Source organism: Hypomesus nipponensis, chromosome 19 (genome assembly GCF_054491055.1).
Source record: "Hypomesus nipponensis isolate SF chromosome 19, ASM5449105v1, whole genome shotgun sequence".
Lineage (NCBI taxonomy): Eukaryota > Metazoa > Chordata > Actinopteri > Osmeriformes > Osmeridae > Hypomesus > Hypomesus nipponensis.
In genome coordinates, this window is record NC_140379.1 from 9,437,733 (window position 1) to 9,459,144 (window position 21,412).

The window sequence follows — 21,412 nt, forward strand, 5'->3', positions numbered from 1 at the left end:
GTAACAAGCTGAGAGTCTAGAATGTCCATCAGGTTCTAGAACACTATCACGTGACCACTGTGTGACAGCTTGCAGAAAGACATAAATGTAGAATTTGGCACTAACAAGTTGCAAGGCACTAACAAGTTGCACTCACTCATATGCATGCGTGTGTGGTCCAGCCTAGATCTCCTAAGACCTGTAGGGTCAAAGGTCTTCATCAGGTTAGGCCCTGATGGAGCAACTGTTCTGCAGGTCACATGTGACCCTCACCAGAGTTTGGTTCTGCTCCTTCTACAGCACTACACAGGTCTAGAGTTCAACAGAATAGTGTGTGTGTGTCACCTCCCTCGGGGTTGGTGTGAGGTGGGGGTGTGTGTATGCAGTATCTGTCTGCATTCCTGAATGTCTCACAACACAATAAAAATAACAACAATAACAGAGGGTGGGTAACAGCACAATGGCATGCCTACCACACGCCACGCCACGGGACGCAGACAGGGCCGTCCACGCCCAGAGGGGAGCAAGGATGGCACCACACTCTGCCAATGGAATGTTATTAAACTGTCCTCAGACACGCATCCTGTATCTGCTCTCTCTGCTCTCTCTCTCTCTGCTCTCTCTCTCTCTCTCTCTCTCTCTCTCTCTCTCTCTCTCTCTCTCTCTCTCTCTCTATTCCTTCTCCAACTGTTTACATGTGAATAATAAACAGTATATCGTGTTTTTTCCTCTTCTCCTTGCCTCTCCTTGCCTCTCCTTGCCTCTCATTGCCTCTCTCTCTCTCTCTCTCTCTCTCTCTCTCTCTCTCTCTCTCTCTCTCTCTCTCTCTCTCTCTCTCTCTCTGTCCAGCTAGCCTCCCAGCCAGCCAGTCAAACAGACAGACTGACCTTATAATTTCCTCGTATCCACTCAGTCAGAAGGACAGACAGACGTACATGTGTGTCTGACATCATCCACATGGAGCCTGAATACTGCTACAACTTTTTGGACAGCTACTCTGTGTGTGTGTGTGTGTGTGTGTGTGTGTGTGTGTGTGTGTGTGTGTGTGTGTGTGTGCGTGCGTGTACTTGGATGGGGTTTCCTTGTTCTCAGCGTATTATCACCTGACTCAGAGACCCAACAGGAACACAGAAAGTCAAACAGAGGAGAGGAGAGCAGAAGAGGATGACGGGAAGACGGGATGATCAATGAGGTGGAGACAGGCGAAGGGCGAGACAGCCAGAATGAAGAGACAGAGTAGAGGGGTGAAAGAGATGAAAGCAGGTGTGAAGAGATGTCGGCGACCCAAGAGTCGGTGGTTGTCTCTCTGCGTCTGTTGCTCATGCAGTCAGACCGCTTGGTACATCCCACACACAAACCCATGCATGCTTACATGCATACTCAGCCTTTTGCACCCTGTTTCAGCTGTCTGGAAAACATAAGTTCTTCGTCCACTTTCCTGGGACCCAGGGGCTCTCTGTTCCCTCCCTGGCCCAGGACCACAGCTTCTCCCTGGGGTGGGAGGGCTGGCACACCCTTACACTGGTGGATGGGGTGGAGGTGGGTGTGTGCATGCATGCATGCATGTGCGTGCGTGTGTTTTGGAGTTTCCCCTCTTCAGAACAGCTGTGGCAGTATAAAACATCATGGACAGAGAATGTCTGACTAATGCTGTCTCCAGACCCTTTACACATGCTGAGTCTGCTGCTTAACACACAGGGCACATTAACACACATGCAGGTGAGAATGCACACACACACACTTAAACACATGAGATGGATAGACAGTAAAATATCGAGAGATAGAGAGAGAAACAGCGAAAGAGACAGAGAGAACAATGATTTTGTTTACCATGGACCTTGACATGTGAGCTAGCCAAGAATCTGTTGCTATGGTCACTCATTCTAAAAACACCAGTTGTCCATTTAGACCACCCAACTAATAAGTCACACACACACACATTGTCACTAAGCATTGTTTAGCCTCACTCTCTCTCCTCTCTCAATGAGAGACCACTTTAAAGGTTGGTCGTGACTATGGTGGCCACCATTGATTAATCTGGTGTTGGAGGAAGTGCTCACTTTGGGGATATCGATATAATCTATGGGAGTAATATTAGCTCTCTTTATGAATGACCCGTGATCATAGCCAGATGATGTCAGCATGTCGCTCCTCACGCCCTGCTCGTTGAGCTCGTTAAGGCAAGCTCGTTAGTCACTCCTTTATAGACTTTCCTCCTCGTTATGTTAATGTGTTTAGCATCAGTAAGACCAAGGGCCTGGTTCTGATCATCTCACAACCCCAAACAAGGCCGGCTCTTAATGCAGACATGACAGGAAACTCACTGTACCCGGGTCCGGGCTGGGCTTTTGCTGACAGTGGTAAACCTTTGTGTACAACTTTCTTTTTTCTATAATTTTTTTTGAGTTTTACCATAGACAAGACATAAACAAGAGTTGCCGTATTTTTGTAATATTTTTTTTCTGTGTGTGTGTGTACAAGGGGATGGGGGTTATGGGAACTAGAGTCCCAGGGAGTTTCTGGGTCCATAGGAACTCGTTGTCGAGGCAACAAGGACAGAATCTTCTCTTGGGAAAAAGAATGACCGACACTGATCATGTGACCCCAACGGAGCCACTTCCTATGACCCTAGACACACACACATGCACACACATACACAACAAAGTCCCAGTGTGCCCCTATAGCACAGCTGAACATGAGATGCAGTGCCCCCCTCCTCTGCCTTTCGAACACATGACACCATACCAGATGTTGGAACTATCAGCTCACCCTGGCAAGGGAGGCAAGAAGGGTGGTGTGTGTGTGCGTGTGTGTGTGTGTGTGTGTGTGGGGATCAGTAGATGACGGTGTGGTATAGTAGTTTTGGAGGTGTACATCTGAACCTGAAACTAACGCAGTGGTGTGATGTTTACATGAACAGATGTGTATCTCACTGTATGTGACAGGTGTATGTGTCTGTCCCTGGTTAGCTGCAGCTGCTAGCAGTTAGCCTGCAACCCAGGGGGCCGAGGGTGGTAACTGTTCTGTTGTTGCAGTGAAGCCAGGTGCTGCGGCTTCCACAGAGACCACAAGTTCATTACCAATCTGCAGCTTTCTCCTCTCTTCTTCTCCTCTCATCTGTTCTCTCCTTTCTTCTCCTCTGTTCCTATGAGAAATAGGAAGTGAGGTCGTGGACATGGACTGTGACCACACTGCAGGAAGTGCTTGGTGTGGCAGCGGGAGAGGTGTTGTTTTGCTGTTGATATTTGTTTACAGATGTCTTTCATGGAGGTTACGTCACCATTCTACAGTTTTACAGCAACAGAGTTGTGTATCTGAATGTGTGTGTGAATCTGTATGTCTGTGTACCTATATGTGTGTGTGTGTGTGTGGACAGTCAGGAAACTTAACAACTGCTGTTGTTTCTTAGTTTTATTTGGATGTGTACATGTCCAGCATGGCTTGTTAACACACTCATTAGGAGGTGAACACACAAACGCTAACGTATCAAATCTGAGTTTTTCTACAGCAAAAAAAAACACAACAACAACCACCAAAAGAAAAAACGGAATGTTATTAACAAAGTAAAACACAAGATAAAACAAAACACAAATGTCATACCTAGATCAGCCCAGAAACTAAAAAAAAGAATTACAAAGACAGAGAATCCTGATAAATCACACAAACAAAATAAAAAGACCACAAATTTGCCGTCCTGATGTCTAGTGAGGTTGAATAAAAACAGAAAACAGAGAAACAGCATGACTAATTAGCGTTACCAAGGTAGCGACACGGATGCACATGGCTGTGTAAGATGACAACAACAAAGGCTAGGGAGATGCTACATCTTCACCTCAGTCAGTGTTACCCCTCGACATGGGAGACGAGGGCAGCTCTGTCTCTTAAGGCGAAAAGTGGTTTCGGTCTGGCGAGCTCAATGCTTCGAGTAAGGTGAGATGCATCGTGGGTAAAGGATCATCGTCCACTGAGAGTGTCTGGTGGCCAATCAGAACTCATCGATCGTTTTTTCCCCCCACAACCCTCAGGGCCGGGTGAGATCAGTCCCAGACTTGAGATCATGTCTGATGAGGGTGAAACAGACCTCCTCTACACACACACACACACAAACAAAGGCAGACACACACACACATGCGTGCTTACACACACGCACAATTACCAAACATACACATGCACATCTCTCAGAGATAAGTCACGTCTCAGCTTCCAGGCCACACCCCCTAACCACCCAGTCTGTCTCTCTCAACCAATGAGATTGCTCCAGATCAGGACTGAGGTGAAAAGGATTCTGGGTTTGACCCTGGCCTCTTCCTGCTAGTAGGAGAGGGGGAGGGGGGAGACAACGATGTAGTGTGTGTGTGAGAGAGAGAGCTCCATTGTTACTGAGAGTCCCTTAGGGCCAAGCTAGAACCAAGATGGAGGGGAGGAGGTAATGAGGGGAGGAGGGTGGAGCAAGAGGTCTATAATAAGGCTAGAGCACTTGAGAGACGTAAAAAGCTGCTCATTTGTGTAAACACTCATACACAAACACACACACTAAAACACACAAACACAAACCAACCACGGCAAGCCCTGCTGTTTCAGTTAGAGTATTCCATATCCTCTTGCTCCCTGCATCTCTATAACGTTCTAGAACAATGCCCAATGAAAGGACGGAACCGGAGAACAAAGTGGTGCTGGCCCGTGTCCCAGTTGCTCTCTAACACCCCAATTTTGAACCATTCGGTTTATTTCGACCAGCTGTTTGCCAAACTAGTTGAAGAGTTAGCCAAGGCTAGGTTCATCCTCCCCAGAGACTGACCCCCATCCTCCCCAGAGAGACTGACCCCCATCCTCCCCAGAGACTGACCCCCATCCTCCCCAGAGACTGACCCCCATCCTCCCCAGAGAGACTGACCCCCATCCTCCCCAGAGAGACTGACCCCCATCCTCCCCAGAGACTGACCCCCATCCTCCCCAGAGACTGACCCCCATCCTCCCCAGAGACTGACCCCCATCCTCCCCAGAGAGACTGACCCCCATCCTCCCCAGAGAGACTGACCCCCATCCTCCCCAGAGAGACTGACCCCCATCCTCCCCAGAGACTGACCCCCATCCTCCCCAGAGAGACTGACCCCCATCCTCCCCAGAGAGACTGACCCCCATCCTCCCCAGAGACTGACCCCCATCCTCCCCAGAGACTGACCCCCATCCTCCCCAGAGAGACTGACCCCCATCCTCCCCAGAGAGACTGACCCCCATCCTCCCCAGAGAGACTGACCCCCATCCTCCCCAGAGACTGACCCCCATCCTCCCCAGAGAGACTGACCCCCATCCTCCCCAGAGAGACTGACCCTCACCCCATGGCTACTAGCAGACAGAAGACACAGAAGAGGGGGGTTGGTCCTGCAGAAAGAGGAGGCGCATTTTATAGAATTGTATAGTATACTACTGTAGAGAGCAATAGTGTTATGAAATAGTTTTCAAGGGGCTGTAGATTGCACACCTACACACACAAGTATCAGGTTCCTGTGGTATAGTAAAATAATCTCCTTGACTTGCTGGTCCTGTCTAGCTATGGGGGGGGGGGGGGCATTTAAAGGGCCATTTTAGAGATTATAGCTGGTATTGAACAAAGGCAATGAAAGGAAAGAGAGTGACGGTAGAAGAGAGAGGGGATGAGAGGAGAGGGAAGGTAGAGAGGAGACGAGAGGAGGGGAGGAAGGGTGGTTGTCAGACGTTCGTCCACCAAGAGTGATGGATCTGGTTCGATAGTGTTGCTAAGAGACGGCCACCGTCCCCCTCGCCCTCTCATTGTCAAGAGGAGGGGTTAGGAAGGGCTAATCAGAACTAAAAGCTCTCTCCCCCCTCCTCCCCTGGTTCTTTCCCCCAGATCAATGCAGCCTCTCTCAGAAGTAGATAGGCCTGACAATAGAGCCCTTCCTACCAGCATATCTCTCTCTCTCTTTTTCTGCTAGTCTTCCCACAGGGCAGCTTAATCACAGCGGAAAAGATCTGAAGTGTCTGAAGAGTCACTTTTGTAGTGTCATATCTAGTATGAGTTGTATCAGGAGTGTGTGTGTGTGTGTGTGTTGTATCCGGAGAGTGTTTATGTGTAGTGTTGTATAAGGAGTGTGTGTATGTGTGTATGCATAGTGTCATATCAGGAGTGTGTGTGTGTGTATGTAGGGTTTAATCAGGAGTGCCTATGTACTATCGTCGCAGGAGTGTGTGTGTATGTAGTGTTAAATCAGGAGTGTGTGTGGTGTCATATCAGGACTGTACAGGCCCTGGGAGCGGGTGGCTACAGTCGAGCTATCTGCAGAATGTGGGTCACATGACACAAGGCCAGAAAGAGTCCTAACAGGGAAAGCACCGAAGGCCAATCTCACCCGCCACCCCCGCCCCCACGCCAGTCTCTCCTCAACACCTCCCCCCTCTCATCTGTTTGCCTCTCCTCACCCTCAAGCCCCACACACCCCAGCCCTCCCCTCCCCTGGCTGTATACGCAGACCCAGACCAGCACCAACTCAGTCTTACTGGCTATCATCCAGAAGTAATACTCCTCAGATAAAGTTTCTGAACTTCACAACCTCCTCTTTGAACTCCAACAGATGGCCCATTCCCTTCCCCCAGTCTCACTTCCCCCCTTCGTTTTCAGCTATCTCCCCCTAACTCCTGGGCTCTCTCTCTCTCTCTGAGATGTAAGGATCCCAGTAGTGGCTGACCTGAAGCTCATGGTAGGAGGTGAAGGCTCGGGTTAGCAGTGTTCACACACACCTGCTGTGTTTGAGAGCAGAAGATTAGCAGAAGAGCCTGGGGCCCTGGGGAGCTGGAGGGGCCAGGGGGGCCCATGGGGCTTCTCACGTTACAGTCCTGAGAAGCAGGGGCCATTATCTAACAGGGTGTAACCGTTCACTCAAACACACGAGATAAAATAATAAAAGCACAGCCATGTTTTGTGTCTCTCCTGCTTATGTCTGTCCTCTGATCTTCGGTAGAGGGCTGAGTCCTTAGGGAGAGAGGGCGGGAGGATGGAGGCAGCAGGAAGGGGAGAGGAGAGGAGAAAGTGATAAAGGACAGAAGAGGGAGAGGGGATAGAGGGACGACAGAGAAGGGAGGGAGGACCGAGGAGGGAGGTCACAAACCCTTCAAATACACATAAACTATCTCACACAATATGAACCTCAACATAAAACATGAAAAACAATGTGCAAACTTCTCTGGTATAAATAGAATACAGTCAACGCATTGCAGAGCACCATGGGGGTATAGTGAGTGGGTGCGTGTGGTATAAAATGTGTGTCTGTGTGTGTGCGTGTCTGTGTGTGTGTGTGTGTATGTACAGTATTTGCCAGTATAAATCTACTACCACATTGATGAAGGTAAGAAGGTGGTGAGGTGGAGTGGTTGAAGGGGGAGTGGTCGAAAGAATATGTTAGGGTCAAGTACAAGGGTCAGAAGTTGTCAAACCCAGTCCTGCAAGGAGCGTTTGCAGTGGACAAAAAGGCGTGGCGCGCCCTTCCTCTGCAGAGTGTTGATAATGGCGTAGATCAATCCCAGAATGCACAGCACCAGGACCAGTGGCACGGTGACCATGATGATATTCATGGTTCGCTCCTCGCTGTCGTTCACCTTCAGCACCACGTCCACCTCGTTGGTCTCCTCCTCCACTTCCTCTCGATAGTCCACGTCATTGGTGTCTGACCCCGTGCCACCGGTACCGCCGGTTCCGGTCCTGTCCCGGTCTTTGTCTGTGGCGTCGGGTTTAACGGGCGGCCGGTCCAGGTCCGGGTGTTTACGTCCCGGGTCCGACGTGTCGGGGTCTCGGTCCACGTCCACGTCCACACTGCAGCCCATGAAGTCTCTGAGGATGGACTTGGGGTACCCCGGCTCACTCTTCATACGGTGGTTATCAAACTTCCAGTACTTTGACCCCTTGTAAAAGTAGGTGTAGGCTGCAGGGGAGATGGGAGATGAGAGGTAAGGCTCTCCTTTACATTTCATAACATGATGATGCTTTTTTATCCTTAGATGAATGAACAACCTTTTAAAACACACACACACGCACACACCCCCCGCTCTTCATCCTCCCACCCCCTCACCTCCGTCATCGCTGAGGAAGGCCCCCTTGGGAGACGAGGGCACTGCTGACCCCCACACACTGATAGATTTAGGGTAGTCTTTGTCCGCCGCACGCAACTGCTCATTGAAGCGCCAGTACCTGCAGGTGCAGAACGATCACTGCTTGTTAAAGATACACAACTGCTAGGTTATGGGTTCAGTGCTCTTACTGTCTCACAGCCAAGTAGGCAAACTTATCTTTTTAAAGGGATGTTTCACCTGATGATCACGTTTTTTCTAGGTCTACCCTAAAGCTTCTATTTTCATGTGTAAACTAAACCTAGTCAGATGTATGAGGGCAGTTGCTTACCAGTCTCCCTGGAAGAAGTAGGTGAACCCAGACGGCTCCCACCAGATGGCTGTGTCGATGCTGTCGTAAGGGATGTCCCTGCCGTAGTCCACCAGCTCCTGGGGGTAGCCAGGCTCCAGGTTAGCCTCCCGGAACAGCCACCATTTATTACCTGGATGACCACAGGAACACAGGGGAATACAGGTTAGCATTTTGTTACATGGATGACCATAGGAACACAATAGCACACTGATTAGCATTTTGCACCACACTGGCAAACAAGTTAGTATTTAGCTACTTGGAAGACCATAGTAACATGTTATCATACACGTAACACAGTGATACACAGCATTAGCTGTTAGCTTTCCCTGAACAGTTATTACTTGCTACACGCTAAATGGAGAGAGATGAGGGGAGGAAAGGTAGAAAAGAAAGGTAGAGAGGAGGATGAAGGAATAGATACAGCAAGTACACTAAAAAGGCAAATAGAGAAAGAAGGATAGTTATTGAGTGGGAAACTGAGAGAATAAATCACAAGGGAGAGAGGGATAGAGGGATGAAGAGAGTGGGGGAGAAGGGAGGAGGAGTGAATGGTTTTATGGTTAATGTTCCTTTATGGAGCGTGCAGAGGGGCTTTCCTTCTCCTCCCCTCCTACTCATAAACCTGAGCTGTGGAAACTGTTAACCCAGCACCACCCCACACAAGACCTGCTGATCTGCTGGCTTCCACACACACACACACACAAGCATCCACACACATAACGTACATAAACACGTACACTCATACGTGTGCGCGATGCATGCAAGCAGCATATAACGGTGTAAAATAATCTCTGACTATCCATGGTTTGAGCTTAACCGGGCACTAGGGAAGGCTTGTTATGAATATGTTTTCTTTAGGGAAGGTGGAAGGGGGGTGGAAGCAAGAGGCCGTGTTTACAGTATCTAAGACATGGACGCTCTGTCCTCCATCCCTGTTTTCACTCTGGTTTAAAACGAAACCTTTCCACTCAGCATCTGTCTACAGACAGAGAGAGAAAGAGGGAAGGGCAGGGCCGATGGAACTCGCTCTCTCCATCCATCTCTCCCTCGCCCTCACTCACAATTGCCAGATGCTGTGGAGCCAGCTCTCCGTCTCTTTCTGTTTCTGCTTTTAATTCTTCCTTTCTTTCCGATGGATGGCTGCCAGATGTCAGAAGGCCTTGCCAGTGACATCATTATATTCCTTGAAGGCTTACTCCTGCGGAGCCAGCTGTCTTAAAGAGCCAGCTGTCTGATTCCTGCAAACAGTGAACTTCTCCCAGCCTCTCCCCTAGCCTCCAACCTCTCTCTCACTCCCCCTCTCTCACTCCCCCTCTCTCACTCCCCCTTTCTCACTCCGCCTCTCTCACTCCGCCTTTCTCTGTCTCTCTCTCTGTGATTATTACCACAACATACCAACAATTGTCACTGTCCAGGGACTCTCTATCCTTCGAAACTCTAGGATGTCGAACACAACATGATATGTGTGAGTCTGTGCGGGTGTGAGTGTGTGTAGTATGTGTGTGTGCATGCATGAGCAGTACCTTTAAAGAAGACAAATTTCCCATCGTGTCTCTCATAGGCAGCATCTATGTCCCCAGGCAGGCCTCTCCAGAAGTGTCCGATGGGCATGGGGTAGTTGTCCAGGACCCGGTTTCTCCGAACTCTCCAGAACCATCTCCCCTGGTTGGACAGAAAGGACAGGATTAGCCAATCAGGTGACAGCTCTCGTTCAGCTCGCTCACCCTCAGTCCATAGGATCTAGTACAGGCATTGGAGGTGGTTTAGATTTTCAGTCCAATAGTCTGTTTGCTTACCTGTCTGTCTGTCTGTCTGCCTGTCAATCTGTCTGTCTGATATTTCCTATGCATCTTGGTCTGTCTGAATGTCCTTAGTAACTCTCTGTAGTCACATGGTAGGTGTTCAAGAATGCCCTTCACTCCCCACTCCATATCCATCTCTTTCTGGCAGAGGTCCAGAGCCCAGAGACTACTCCCCAACCACCGTCACAAACACACACACACACACACACCCTATACCCATGAGAGCAGGGACACCAGGAACACTGCCAATCAGCCACTATAACGCCTCTATATTTAAAGTGCCTGTCCCTTCCCCACAATTCATACTCTATCCATAGTCCTCCATTCACAAACAGGCCAATAAGACGGACCCATTTTGTATGTGTGTCTGAGGGTGTGTGAATGTAAAGTTCCCTGCTAACAAGGTGTGTTAACAGTGCTGACCGTCAACACACATGCACAAGTCCATGTTGGCAGCCTTGTCTGGGGGTTCACAAGCCGTCTACTGCTGGGTGGTCTCCCCCTAATCCAGAGCTCCAGCCCTCTAAACCCCCCCCCCCCCCACCCCCCACACCAGACTCCCAGTCCTTCAGCCATCCAGACCCCCAGACTCTCAGAGTCCAGTTTTCTAGGCCCTCCATCTGCATCCCCGCATAGACCCTCCATTCCCTCAAGCCCCTTAACCCTCCTATGCATACAGCCAGGAAGAGGGGCCGGAGAAGGGGGTGTGAGGAGGAGGAGGTGATATGAGGAGGAGGATAATGATGTTATTCTGGACTGGACTGGTATAAAAAACTGTAAACTGGTGAGTTTGTTCAAGTCAGCACAAAACATGTCTAAGGTAGTTAACAACAAGAGGAGGAAAAAACCCTGAGTAATCCACAATTACCTTAGTAAGCAACAACGCACACACGCACACACACACACACACACACACACAAACTGATCCTTACACAAACACACTAATTGATACTCACACACTCCTCTACACCACACTCCAAGCACAAGCCCCAGTCAGAGACAAAGAGACAGAGAGAACAGATTTACTAAGACGTGTATTGGCTACCAAGCTAGGGTATCCATTAGCTACAGTCAATAGACCTGTCTATCACTGCTAATGATGAAGCTGTGGTGAAGCTTCCTGGCAAACTACTTCTGTCCTCCAACCAGTCAGTCAGCCAGTCTGTCTCACACAATTGAGATGGATAGAGCAGAGTAAAGTAGAAGTGAGCCCAGCAGAATAGAGTGTAGAATGTGGAATAGAGTCTAATATGACCAAACCAAGACAGACAGGAAGCAGAGAGGATAAGACAGTAATTGCATCTATAATTCAGATGTAAAAATGTTCCAAGCCTTGCCCTTCACTCCTCCTTCCAGTCCTATCATTGGTCGGAGACCATATAACCAGCAGGAAACAGTCAAATGAAAGTGTCCCTGTCATGACAGACAGACCATAATACAGCCGGCATAAAGCTCTAACGACCCTCCAGCTGCAGCCAGGAAGAACAGGAGATGGTTCCAGGTTACTAGGTTACCGGCCAGGTGTGGCCCACCGATCTGACCGTCTGAGCATGCAGATGGTAGGGCTGGTAGGAGTTGTATTGGATGTATGGGGTAGCATGGGGTTGGGTGGTGATGTACGGGGTAGTGGAGGTTGAGTAGCACAGTGCAGTTCCGCAAGCCCAGCGGGCCCAGGGCTCTCCTCTTGTTAACATGGCAGTAAAGAGTTCTGTTGTGGAGGTTTACAGGGTCTGGTGGAGGCCAGGCCCTGCTCCTTATGACCCCTGCTTCCCACCAGACAACACCTGCTTCTCTCAGATGCTACAGGTGCTCCTCCTAGCCACAGACAGCCCCATCTCCCTCCCTTGACTGCCTTGAAAACAAACAATTCCCTCCTCTCTACTTCCCTCCTCCCTCTACCTCCCTTATGCCCCCCCCCCCACACACAGTAACTCACCTTGAAGACAAACATCTCCCCCCTCAGCATAGTGACCGTGTCAAAGTTGCCCTCACAGATGTTGGGGCCGTAGTGATCCGGACGCTCCGTGGTGCGGGGGCGGTCCGGACGCCGAGGGGGGGTTTGGGGGGGGCGGGGCTCCGGCTTGGCCGGACGGCGGGGGGTCACTGTCGGGAGGGCCTGGGTGGGGGTGCCGCCTGGCTGACCTGGGGGGGGGGGGGGGGGGCAAAGACTTCATGTCTATGGAACTCTAGAATCTTCGCATGCACCATACTGAATAATCCAAAAATGTATTTATATATACCCAGATACTATACAAATACCCCCCGACCCTCACCATAGATCTGCTGTATACCCCTCAAGTCATCCTCGGGCAGCTGAAAGTCATCTGTCTCCATCCACTGATAAAAGGGAGCCATGATGGCCATGGGGTTGTTGGAATGTTCCAGGCCCAAGGCGTGGCCTAGCTCGTGGACAGCCACCAGGAAGAGGTCGTTACCTGGTGGAGGGGGAGGGGAGTGGAGGAGTAGGAATGGGAAGGAGAAAGAAACAGACAGCACTTAAGTGTTGTCCAGAACAGTGCAAGAAGCGACTATGAGGATAGTTAGTAACAGTCTATGAGGAGACTGTTACTGACTTATCGGCTACTTTGATCAGCTGGTTCAGACAGATATGTAGATGATGGATGACACCTCTATAACCAACACCAATGGGTGCAGATAGACATCAGTACACATGCACACCCTCAAACTAATCAAAGTATTGATGACACAGTGACCGCAGTGTCAACTTCCGCAGTCTCAACTTCCTCTAGTTACATCCTGTAGAAACCCGGCGAAAATAAATGCTGATGGAAATTGTGTGTTGAGTTGAGACAATCTCTGGGTCGTGCTTTGAAGCACGGCCAGGCCTGGTTGGAACTTCCCCTATGAATGCTGCTTTGTCCCGGACACAGCTTACAGGGAACTTCAACATGACCCTTCAGCCATTTTGTGTGATGTGAGGGCAGGCTGGTCGTGGTTGGTCAGATGTCGGCCGTGACCAGCCTATCCTGAGGGTTTGAAACGCAATGATGTCACTGCTGTGGATCCAAGGATATTCAGAATTCCTTTCCTGTAATCAGCTGAAACCATTCTCTGTCCCCAGCCTGACACACACACACACAAGGACAGCCGGCACAGGAACACACCCGACACACACACACACTCCTTTGACAGCTAGTTGAGGTTTAGTCCTCAGTACACTCATGTGACTCTGAAGTGTAAAAAGTAACGAAAGAGAAACGGTGGAGTGAGAATTAATGAGAAAGAGAAAGAGAGAGGGGGTGGAGAGATTGAAAGTCTCAAGGAAAAATAAAGAGGGCTTTGTGAGGTAACCGTGACAACCATGAGGCTTAGGAACTTCAAAGGGTCCCGGGATGTTAGGAGCTGAGCTCAGTCAGTCTGTCCCTCTGTCTGCCTATCCTGTTGACTCCTCTGTCTGTCTCATATGTAGCCCTCCTCTCCCCATGGGGGGGGGGGGGGGGGGTAATAATAAAACCACAGCTGGGGTAAAACAGGACTGGGACCTCCTTTGGGGTAACAGAATCCCCTGGTTTTGAGCAGGGGTAGTTACAGCTGGAGCAGATACAGCTGGTGTATATGAGCCATACTATGATGTCATAGCTTTCCACGGGCTTTGAAGTTTTATGAAGGTAGCTTGTACAGTAGAACTCTGCAGATGATTATGTTGATGATGAGGTTGGCTCAGACCAATTCTGGCATGGGGGGGGGGGGGGGTATGGGAGGGTTATGTCAGGGGATCAGATATTCTCAATGTGTTGCAGAGGCAGTGCAGTACTAACAACAGGGCTTGACACAGTACTGTGTCACATGGAGATTGATCTCCCCCCACCTCTCTTTCTACCCCCCCCTCCCCCTCCCCTTCTCTCTCTACCTCCCTTTCTCCCCCTCACCTTGCAGGTTCTGGTTCCCAAGGGTCCAGGGTTCGTCTGAGTCAAAGTGTGTGTCTCCCCCCATGCCGGGCCCAGGGAAGTAGGCGTGAGCCAGGAACCCGCCCTCGCCATCGAAGGGTGAGCTGTCACCGTGGAAACCGGAGGCGAAGAAAATCATGATGTCGGGCTCCTTGCGACGGCCATATTTGATCTCCTGGTAAGGGATCTCGTCGAAAGAGAGGGGAGTGACCTTCTCCCAAACCTTGAAAGCGCGACGAATTGCCTCAAATGAATTGTACTCCCCCACCTTGGGGGTGTAGTTTTGGATGCTGTGCGGAGGGGAAGGGAAGGGAGAGAAGGGGATATCGAAATAAACTTATATTTCCCAAACAATAAACTTGAGTTGATACTTATCTTGGAGTGAAGCCTTTGGAAATATCTTAAGAACATTTCTAGAGAGAACTGCAGACAGAGCGAGAGAGAGAGGGAGAGAGACAGAGCGAGAGAGAGAGGGAGAGAGACAGAGGGAGAGAGGGGAGGGAGAGAGACAGAGGGAGAGAGGGGAGGGAGGGAGGGTTGTACCTAAATGTCAGGTGACTCTTGTTCCACTTGTGTCCAGTCAGAGCGTAGCGTTTCCTCCTCACATTGGTCTTAATCTGACCTCCAAACTTGTCAGGCACACCACACCTGGGTCTCCGCATGGCCCTGGAACAACAAACAGGATGTTCTGTTGCTGTGTGTGTGTTTGTGTGTGCATGTGTGTGTGTGTGTGTGTTTGTGTGTGCATGTGTGTGCGTGTGTATTGTGTCTATGTGTTTGACCTACGTGATGGTAGCAGGGTCCATGGTGCCAGTAACCTCCAGGCCATAGAAGCGCTGCATGTCCCCCACAGCATTGGCCAGGATCTGGGCTGTCCTCATGGTGGACATCTGTCTGCTGGCCTGGGGGAGGTAGCCGTACATCCTCAACCATGCCTGTGGAGGAGGGGGAGGGGGTGTACAGAGCAGTGAGACTTCTTGTGGAGGAAGCTGTACATCCTCAACCATGCCTGTGGAGGAGGGGGGAGGGGGTGTACAGAGCAGTGAGACTTCTTGTGGAGGAAGCTGTACATCCTCAACCATGCCTGTGGAGGAGGGGGGAGGGGGTGTACAGAGCAGTGAGACTTCTTGTGGAGGAAGCTGTACATCCTCAACCATGCCTGTGGAGGAGGGGGTGTACAGAGCAGTGAGACTTCTTGTGGAGGAAGCTGTACATCCTCAACCATGCCTGTGGAGGGGGGGGCAAGGGGGGAAGTGTGTATGTGTGTGTGTTGGACTTCACCAGTGGCACGAGTATGACCAGACCACAAATCCCAGCTGGTGGGCGCTGGTGGGAGGAAGGGGGGGGGGGGGAGCCAGAGAGTTGGGGGGGATTTCCTCTGAAGGCCACTCCAGGAGGTTAGCCTCCAAATTACTGATCTCTAATTATGTCATTAGCACTAACTACAGTCTAAGTGGATCAGACACACACAACCCTGGCCTGTGGTCACTGAATCACTTGCCTGTTACAGTGGATGCAACAACTGAGACACACACACTAAAATGCACTCACACAAAACTACACGTACAAACACACACAACATATTATCTCTCTGGGCCAGGGAGAACAAGATTCTCCCTGAGACACACAGGGAACATGTATGACCTGTAGTTCAACAGAGACATTGGATAACCCAGAACATTGTATGGTAGATACCCAGTATATTGGACCAGATAACCCAGTATATATCATCTCCTACCATCTGTTCAGGCAGATGCTGTGCTCTGAAACACAAATTAGGGGCAGTGTGTCTATTGATGCTCTGTCGTCCTCAACCCCCCCCCCCCCCCCCCCTCCACCATACACAGAAACAGACTCACACAGAGTCCTAAAAGATCCCTGTATCGGCCCACATCGTACACTCAACATACATACAACATACTGTTGACCAAAAGTGCACACACCAACCCAGGAGTTTGTGATAGTTTAGCAGGTAAAAAGGTATGTTCAGGGGAAACATATACATAACAATATGATTGCCCCCTCCCCCTCTTTCCTCCTCTCTCTTCAGTATGTACTACACTACTGTGTAAGTAACAGTCACAAAGCCCATGGCAGGCTGTGGATTGATGGATGGAATTCATCCTTTGAAAAAGGGCCTCTTCTGTTCTCTGATCTCAGAGAGGAGAGGAGTGGAGAGTATGGGATGGTATGAGGGGACATGAGGAGAGAGGGGATGAGAGGGATGTGGAGGAGGGAAGTGTGTGTAGGTCTATCAGCGGGTCCTTCAAGAAGACCTTGAGCCTACCTGCCAAAACCACTGCCCCCTGCACACAGCAATTTACAAGGAGTTGTAAAACGAACTAATGTGCGTGTGTGCATGTGTGAACGTGTGTGTTTGTATGTGTGTGTGTGTGTGTTCAGCCTGCCAGCGTCCACCACAATGTCAGCCAAGACACTAACAAATGCAGAGAGCTTTTATTTGCTGGTCTACTGCCATGTCCCCCCTGCTAAGAGAGAGGCGATGAAGAGAGGGGGAGGGGGGAGGGAGAGAGGGGGAGAGGAGTAGAGCGGAGGGAAAGAGGGGGAGGAAGGATATAAAACACACACACACAACACTGTGACAGTTCAGTCACTGTGGGACCATAGTTAAGTAGAGGTCTTTGTGAGCTGGCTTGGTTACATACATACACACATACAAACAAATTCAAGTCAACCAGCAGTCAGTCAAGCAGGAACCAGCCCACCAAGCACCAGCCAACCACGGACCAGCCAACCAGGAGACAGCATCGAGCAGCGTTTCCCCTTTGCATCACATCCCATTATGCATCAACACGGCAATAAGAGCCCCCTGTGCCAATGGCAAAAGCCAACCACTGGGGAGAAAGGAGGAGCTGGTTGGAATGTTAAGATTGGGCACTTTCGAGATTCTACTGATAGACTGACAGACTGGACAGGGGGTGGGGGTAGAGGCAGAGAGAGAAAGAGTAAGAGAGAGAAGGAAAGAAATGGAGGGTAGATGGAGTAAGAGATAGACACTGGGGGGAGAGAGAAAAGGGCACAGAAACAGGGAAAGAGAGAGGTTATGCCGAGGTTAAGACGGAAAAGGGAAAAGACGGGGTCGTTTCAGCAAGAATGATTGTACAGCAGCTCCCCGTGTCCTGTGGACCTGATAAACCTTGTCCCGTTCCTTCTTTCCCTGTCCTCTCCATGCCTGCTTATCCCTCTCCTTCCTTCCCTTCCTTCTTCCTCTCCTTTTTTCTCATCCTTTACACACCCCCCCCCCCTTCACTCCCTCTCCCCTCACTCCTTCTCTCCAGACAAGAGGCTCCATTGTGCCATGTCATCCAGGGAGCAGTGCGGGCCAGAATGCTTTCCCTTGGTTCTGCTTGTGGCCCGTTTGGAACACAGCTGTCACATTCACATGTCACATGACACGACTGAAAAGAGACCAGGTCACTCTCTATCCCTCCCTCTATCTCGCTCTCACTCTCTCCTTCTCTACCACTTTCTCTCTCTCACACACTCAAACAAACCTCTCGTAATAAGCACATGCTCGCACACACACTTTAGTCACACACACACCTCATCAAAAGCTGGTGGCAGATAAATAAACTTTCCTCCTCCCTTTGCAACTACTCCTGTACCCAACCTTTTCTTTCTCTCCTACTTCTATTTACTCGTCTCCTTACTTTTGCTATTCCTTTAGTAGATCTGTTTATTAATCCTTCTACAGAAGCCCTCCCTTCTGCCTACCCACCCCCTTCCCCCCTCCCAGCCAACACACACACTAACAAAAACACACACCACTATACAACCGCTCCTCCATATACAGTGTCCTTCTAGCCCAGCAGGATGTAGCATGTTAGGACCTGACACTGCAGAATCGGGTTTGGAGCTGGCTAAGGCAGGGCCAGGGCCTGGTAGACAGCCCCCCCTATGACTGTCTCTGCTCAGGTAAACACTGCCAGGTCACCACTACATAACTTGTGCACCTCCCACCTCCCAACCTCATACCTGGCACTGGAATGCCTTAGTCTGCTTACAAACACACACACACACACACACACACACTCCTCAGTGGTTATCCCCAGACTCCAGTGTAGGAATGTGAGCCGGAGGCATTGGGCAGTCCGCCTGCCTGTTTGTCAGAGGGTGTAAACTACTACAGGTTATTGTGTCTGTTCATTATTGTTCTTCTTGGCTGGCTCTCAAGAGGTAGGAGAGAACATCAAAACATGTGGTGCAGTGCTGGTTCATTATTAAGTATTGTCATACTTATTACTGGTTATGTCTTTGTTGTACTCTAACTACACGACTGATGTCCAATGAGATTGTATCACTGTTGATGCCTGAAGTGGGGGACCAAGCAAAGAGGCTGGCTGGCCTCTATATAAAGTCAAACCCACAGAGAGAGGCTGAGAAAGGCTGGCTGGCCTCTAATGTCAACACAACTGGGCTAAGTGGCAGCAGCTGGGGCAAAGTCCACACGCACACGCACACACACACACACACACAGACACAGGCAGACCTATACAATAACACAAACATGCACCCAGACCACAATAACACAAAGGCTTCTCCAGTCAGAAGACCCCTGGTCCCTCCACTGCTCACACAGCCCACATCAGCAGACATACTACACACTGGTCACTGATTTGGACAAATGTGGACTACAAAAGCGGACTACAAGACGTTTTTACAGACATCCCAAGTCTAGAGAGATGAGAGATACAGAGATGGTGAGCCAAGTGGATGTCAATCAAGTGTATTTCAATAGCAGAACTGTATAACCTATAGCATAGACATCCCCAGATCAATTAACTAACTAACTGGTAGTACGCCCTCTGAGTAAGTGTGTCAGCGTGTCAGAGCGGAAGCCACGGGGGGAATGAGTAGGGTTTGTGTGTTTTGAGCCACGTACGTAGGTGAGGTACTCTATCTGGTCATGAAAAGAGAGAATGGGAGGTGGATAGTCTCATTCCAGATGTGCGTAAGAATAAGTGACCAGCTTTAAATGCTCAACAGCGCTTATAACTGATGGCAGAGGGACATAAACCCAACATGCACCAGAAACGCTGTGTAACATTGATGAGCAACATCTCAAAGAATGTATTGTAGCTAAATTGCAGTGTCAGCAAAAATATAAATAAACGGCTAAAGGCCTATTGTATAAATGCATGGGTTACGTGAGTTTTTGTTATGTTAGATCCATCCTTAGGACGCACAAGTACACAAAAGTAAACATTAAGTTGTCTGATGTAGTTGTTTGTTATTTGGATGGAGGCTAGTCCATTTTACCCCGGCGTGGAACGCGTCATCCTGTCCCGCTTCAGACCGGGGACCGCTGACCCACAGAACCAGGAGTGAAGAAAGCAATACCCGTCTCCACAGCAACCACGCCGAGATGTCCCACGAGGATGCCATCATAGTCCAGATCCCAGTCCGGTCACTCACGAGGTCACCGAAATTAACTCCTGGCTTACAGACTCCACGCGGAAACCCTGGGTGCGGAAGTTTGGGTCGATGATTAAGTTCTGTTGACCCTAGGTCTCGCGCAGAAAAGGTGAAGGGGGAAAAGGCTTTGTTGACTCTGGCGCGGTCATCTAAAAAGATAACGAACTTCCCTTAAATCAGTTAATATCCACGAACAATGGATTCTCCTTCGTTAGAAGGGAGACTAGACCTGTCCCGCCCTCCGTGGTTGTGGTCTACTCTGTACTCTCTACCAGTCAAGTCTCCGAGGACAACTGCAGGCTACACCATCAGACCTGAGCTGGTGCCAGTGGTCCCAAGTTCTAGGTAGCCTGTTACTGGCGGGCGTGTCCTACCTCGCCTCCAGTATTCAGTGAACAGTGGAGACGACCTATTTAATTACGTTCAAAGTATTAACCTTCGAGGTGCACTTACCAAGCATGCATAACTCAGTTTTAGCTGTAGTCCGCTCGCTGCAAACAATATGTGTGTCAATCTGAAGCAATAGTACCAAGCAGGTGGGTTAAAATAAAACCGCCGTTTCCTCTTGCAAAAGTGAACCGAAGACGGTGTCCAAGTGCAGCGGGAGAATGGGACCGCGGGAGGCAAAACAATGACTAGAGTATTATTCACAGATAAGAGAACACATTAAAGTTCACTGCTGCTGACCACTTTCCCTTCTCGACCAGCTGCAATCCTTACGACGTCTGTTTCGAATAGCGGTCCCTCTTGTAAAGGTTTTATATGATGGTTTTCTGCCCGTTAAATTTTGTTTTCCCCCCGCAGTTTTTCTGGATCCGGTCAACTACCCGGTTGTCTTTAGAGCCTGGTGAAGTTCCCTTTTTTCTATTGCGGGACACCGATCGCGCAGGCCCTTTTCCTGGTGGCTCTCGTCGGTCCCACTCAGTGTGTGTAGCGGTAGTCAGCTCGTCTATCAAATCACGAGGGGAGGGGACGAGGGAGCGGATGTCAGGAAGTCAGACCTCCCCCCTCGGCCTGGTCACACAGGCTGAACTCTCACAGGTGATCCAGAGTATGTGTATACATGTCTGTATTCCTCTGGGCTGATACGTATCTAAATTACAAACAATATTGATATTAAAGTGAAAATATATATCAGTCACGTTAGCCTTTGATTCAGGATAACCTTGTCAAGCTCTAATCCCAGGTACAATAACTGGTATGTCAATACAACACAGTTATATCAGTAATGCAGTGACTCAGCTGTGAGGCTGGCTGAAGGGGTCTAGGTTGGACCACACCAAGAAGTCAACATCACATCTGGATTGTGCAGTACATCAAAGTGAATTATCTTCTCTCGGTGGATGTGTGAGTGTGTTTAATTATTCTTGTGGGAACAAGAATAGCAAACTAAGGAACATTTGTGAGGAAGTTTTCCTTGTCCCCATAACTTCGAGTACTCTTTCTATGGGGTTTTAGGTTGTTTAGGGTTAGAATACATTATGGGTTAAGATGAGGCCTAGGGATAAGGAAAAACACGAAGTTGAATGGGAATGAAATGTAAGTCCACACAAGAATTGTAAAACAAACCTTTGTGTGGGTGTGAACAGATGACAGAGACTGTTACCCTTTCATTAAGTCCTGCAGCCAGCTCCTCTGTGTACCAGAGTGAATGCATGAGTGATGAATGGATGAGTGAGTAGTGGTCTTGTGGGTCTGACTGCACTCTAAATGCCTCAGGTCCTGCACATGAAGAGGACCCATAGTTCCCAAATCACACACACAACCTTACACAGACAGACACACACACACTCACACCCACTCATCCTACACAAGTCATCCTACAAGTCTGATCATTGTGTTGGTCACGGTGTTTC

At 49.6% G+C, this 21,412-nt stretch overlaps 1 protein-coding gene across 1 annotated transcript; it reads right to left on the reverse strand.

Annotated features, from left to right (window-relative positions):
- Nucleotides 1-6,447: 6,447 nt before the first annotated feature.
- On the reverse strand, nt 6,448-20,585 carry mmp15b (matrix metallopeptidase 15b). Its single transcript, XM_084681928.1, has 11 exons — nt 20,010-20,585; nt 19,401-19,603; nt 14,907-15,055; nt 14,664-14,786; nt 14,103-14,410; nt 12,486-12,647; nt 12,149-12,354; nt 9,934-10,072; nt 8,390-8,540; nt 8,061-8,179; nt 6,448-7,913 (listed from the first exon to the last, which is right to left on the reverse strand). Exons 1-11 carry the CDS (start codon nt 20,014-20,016, stop codon nt 7,423-7,425), a joined length of 2,058 nt encoding a protein of 685 aa, XP_084538054.1. The 5' UTR covers nt 20,017-20,585; the 3' UTR covers nt 6,448-7,422.
- Between the last annotated feature and the right edge of the window lie 827 nt (nt 20,586-21,412).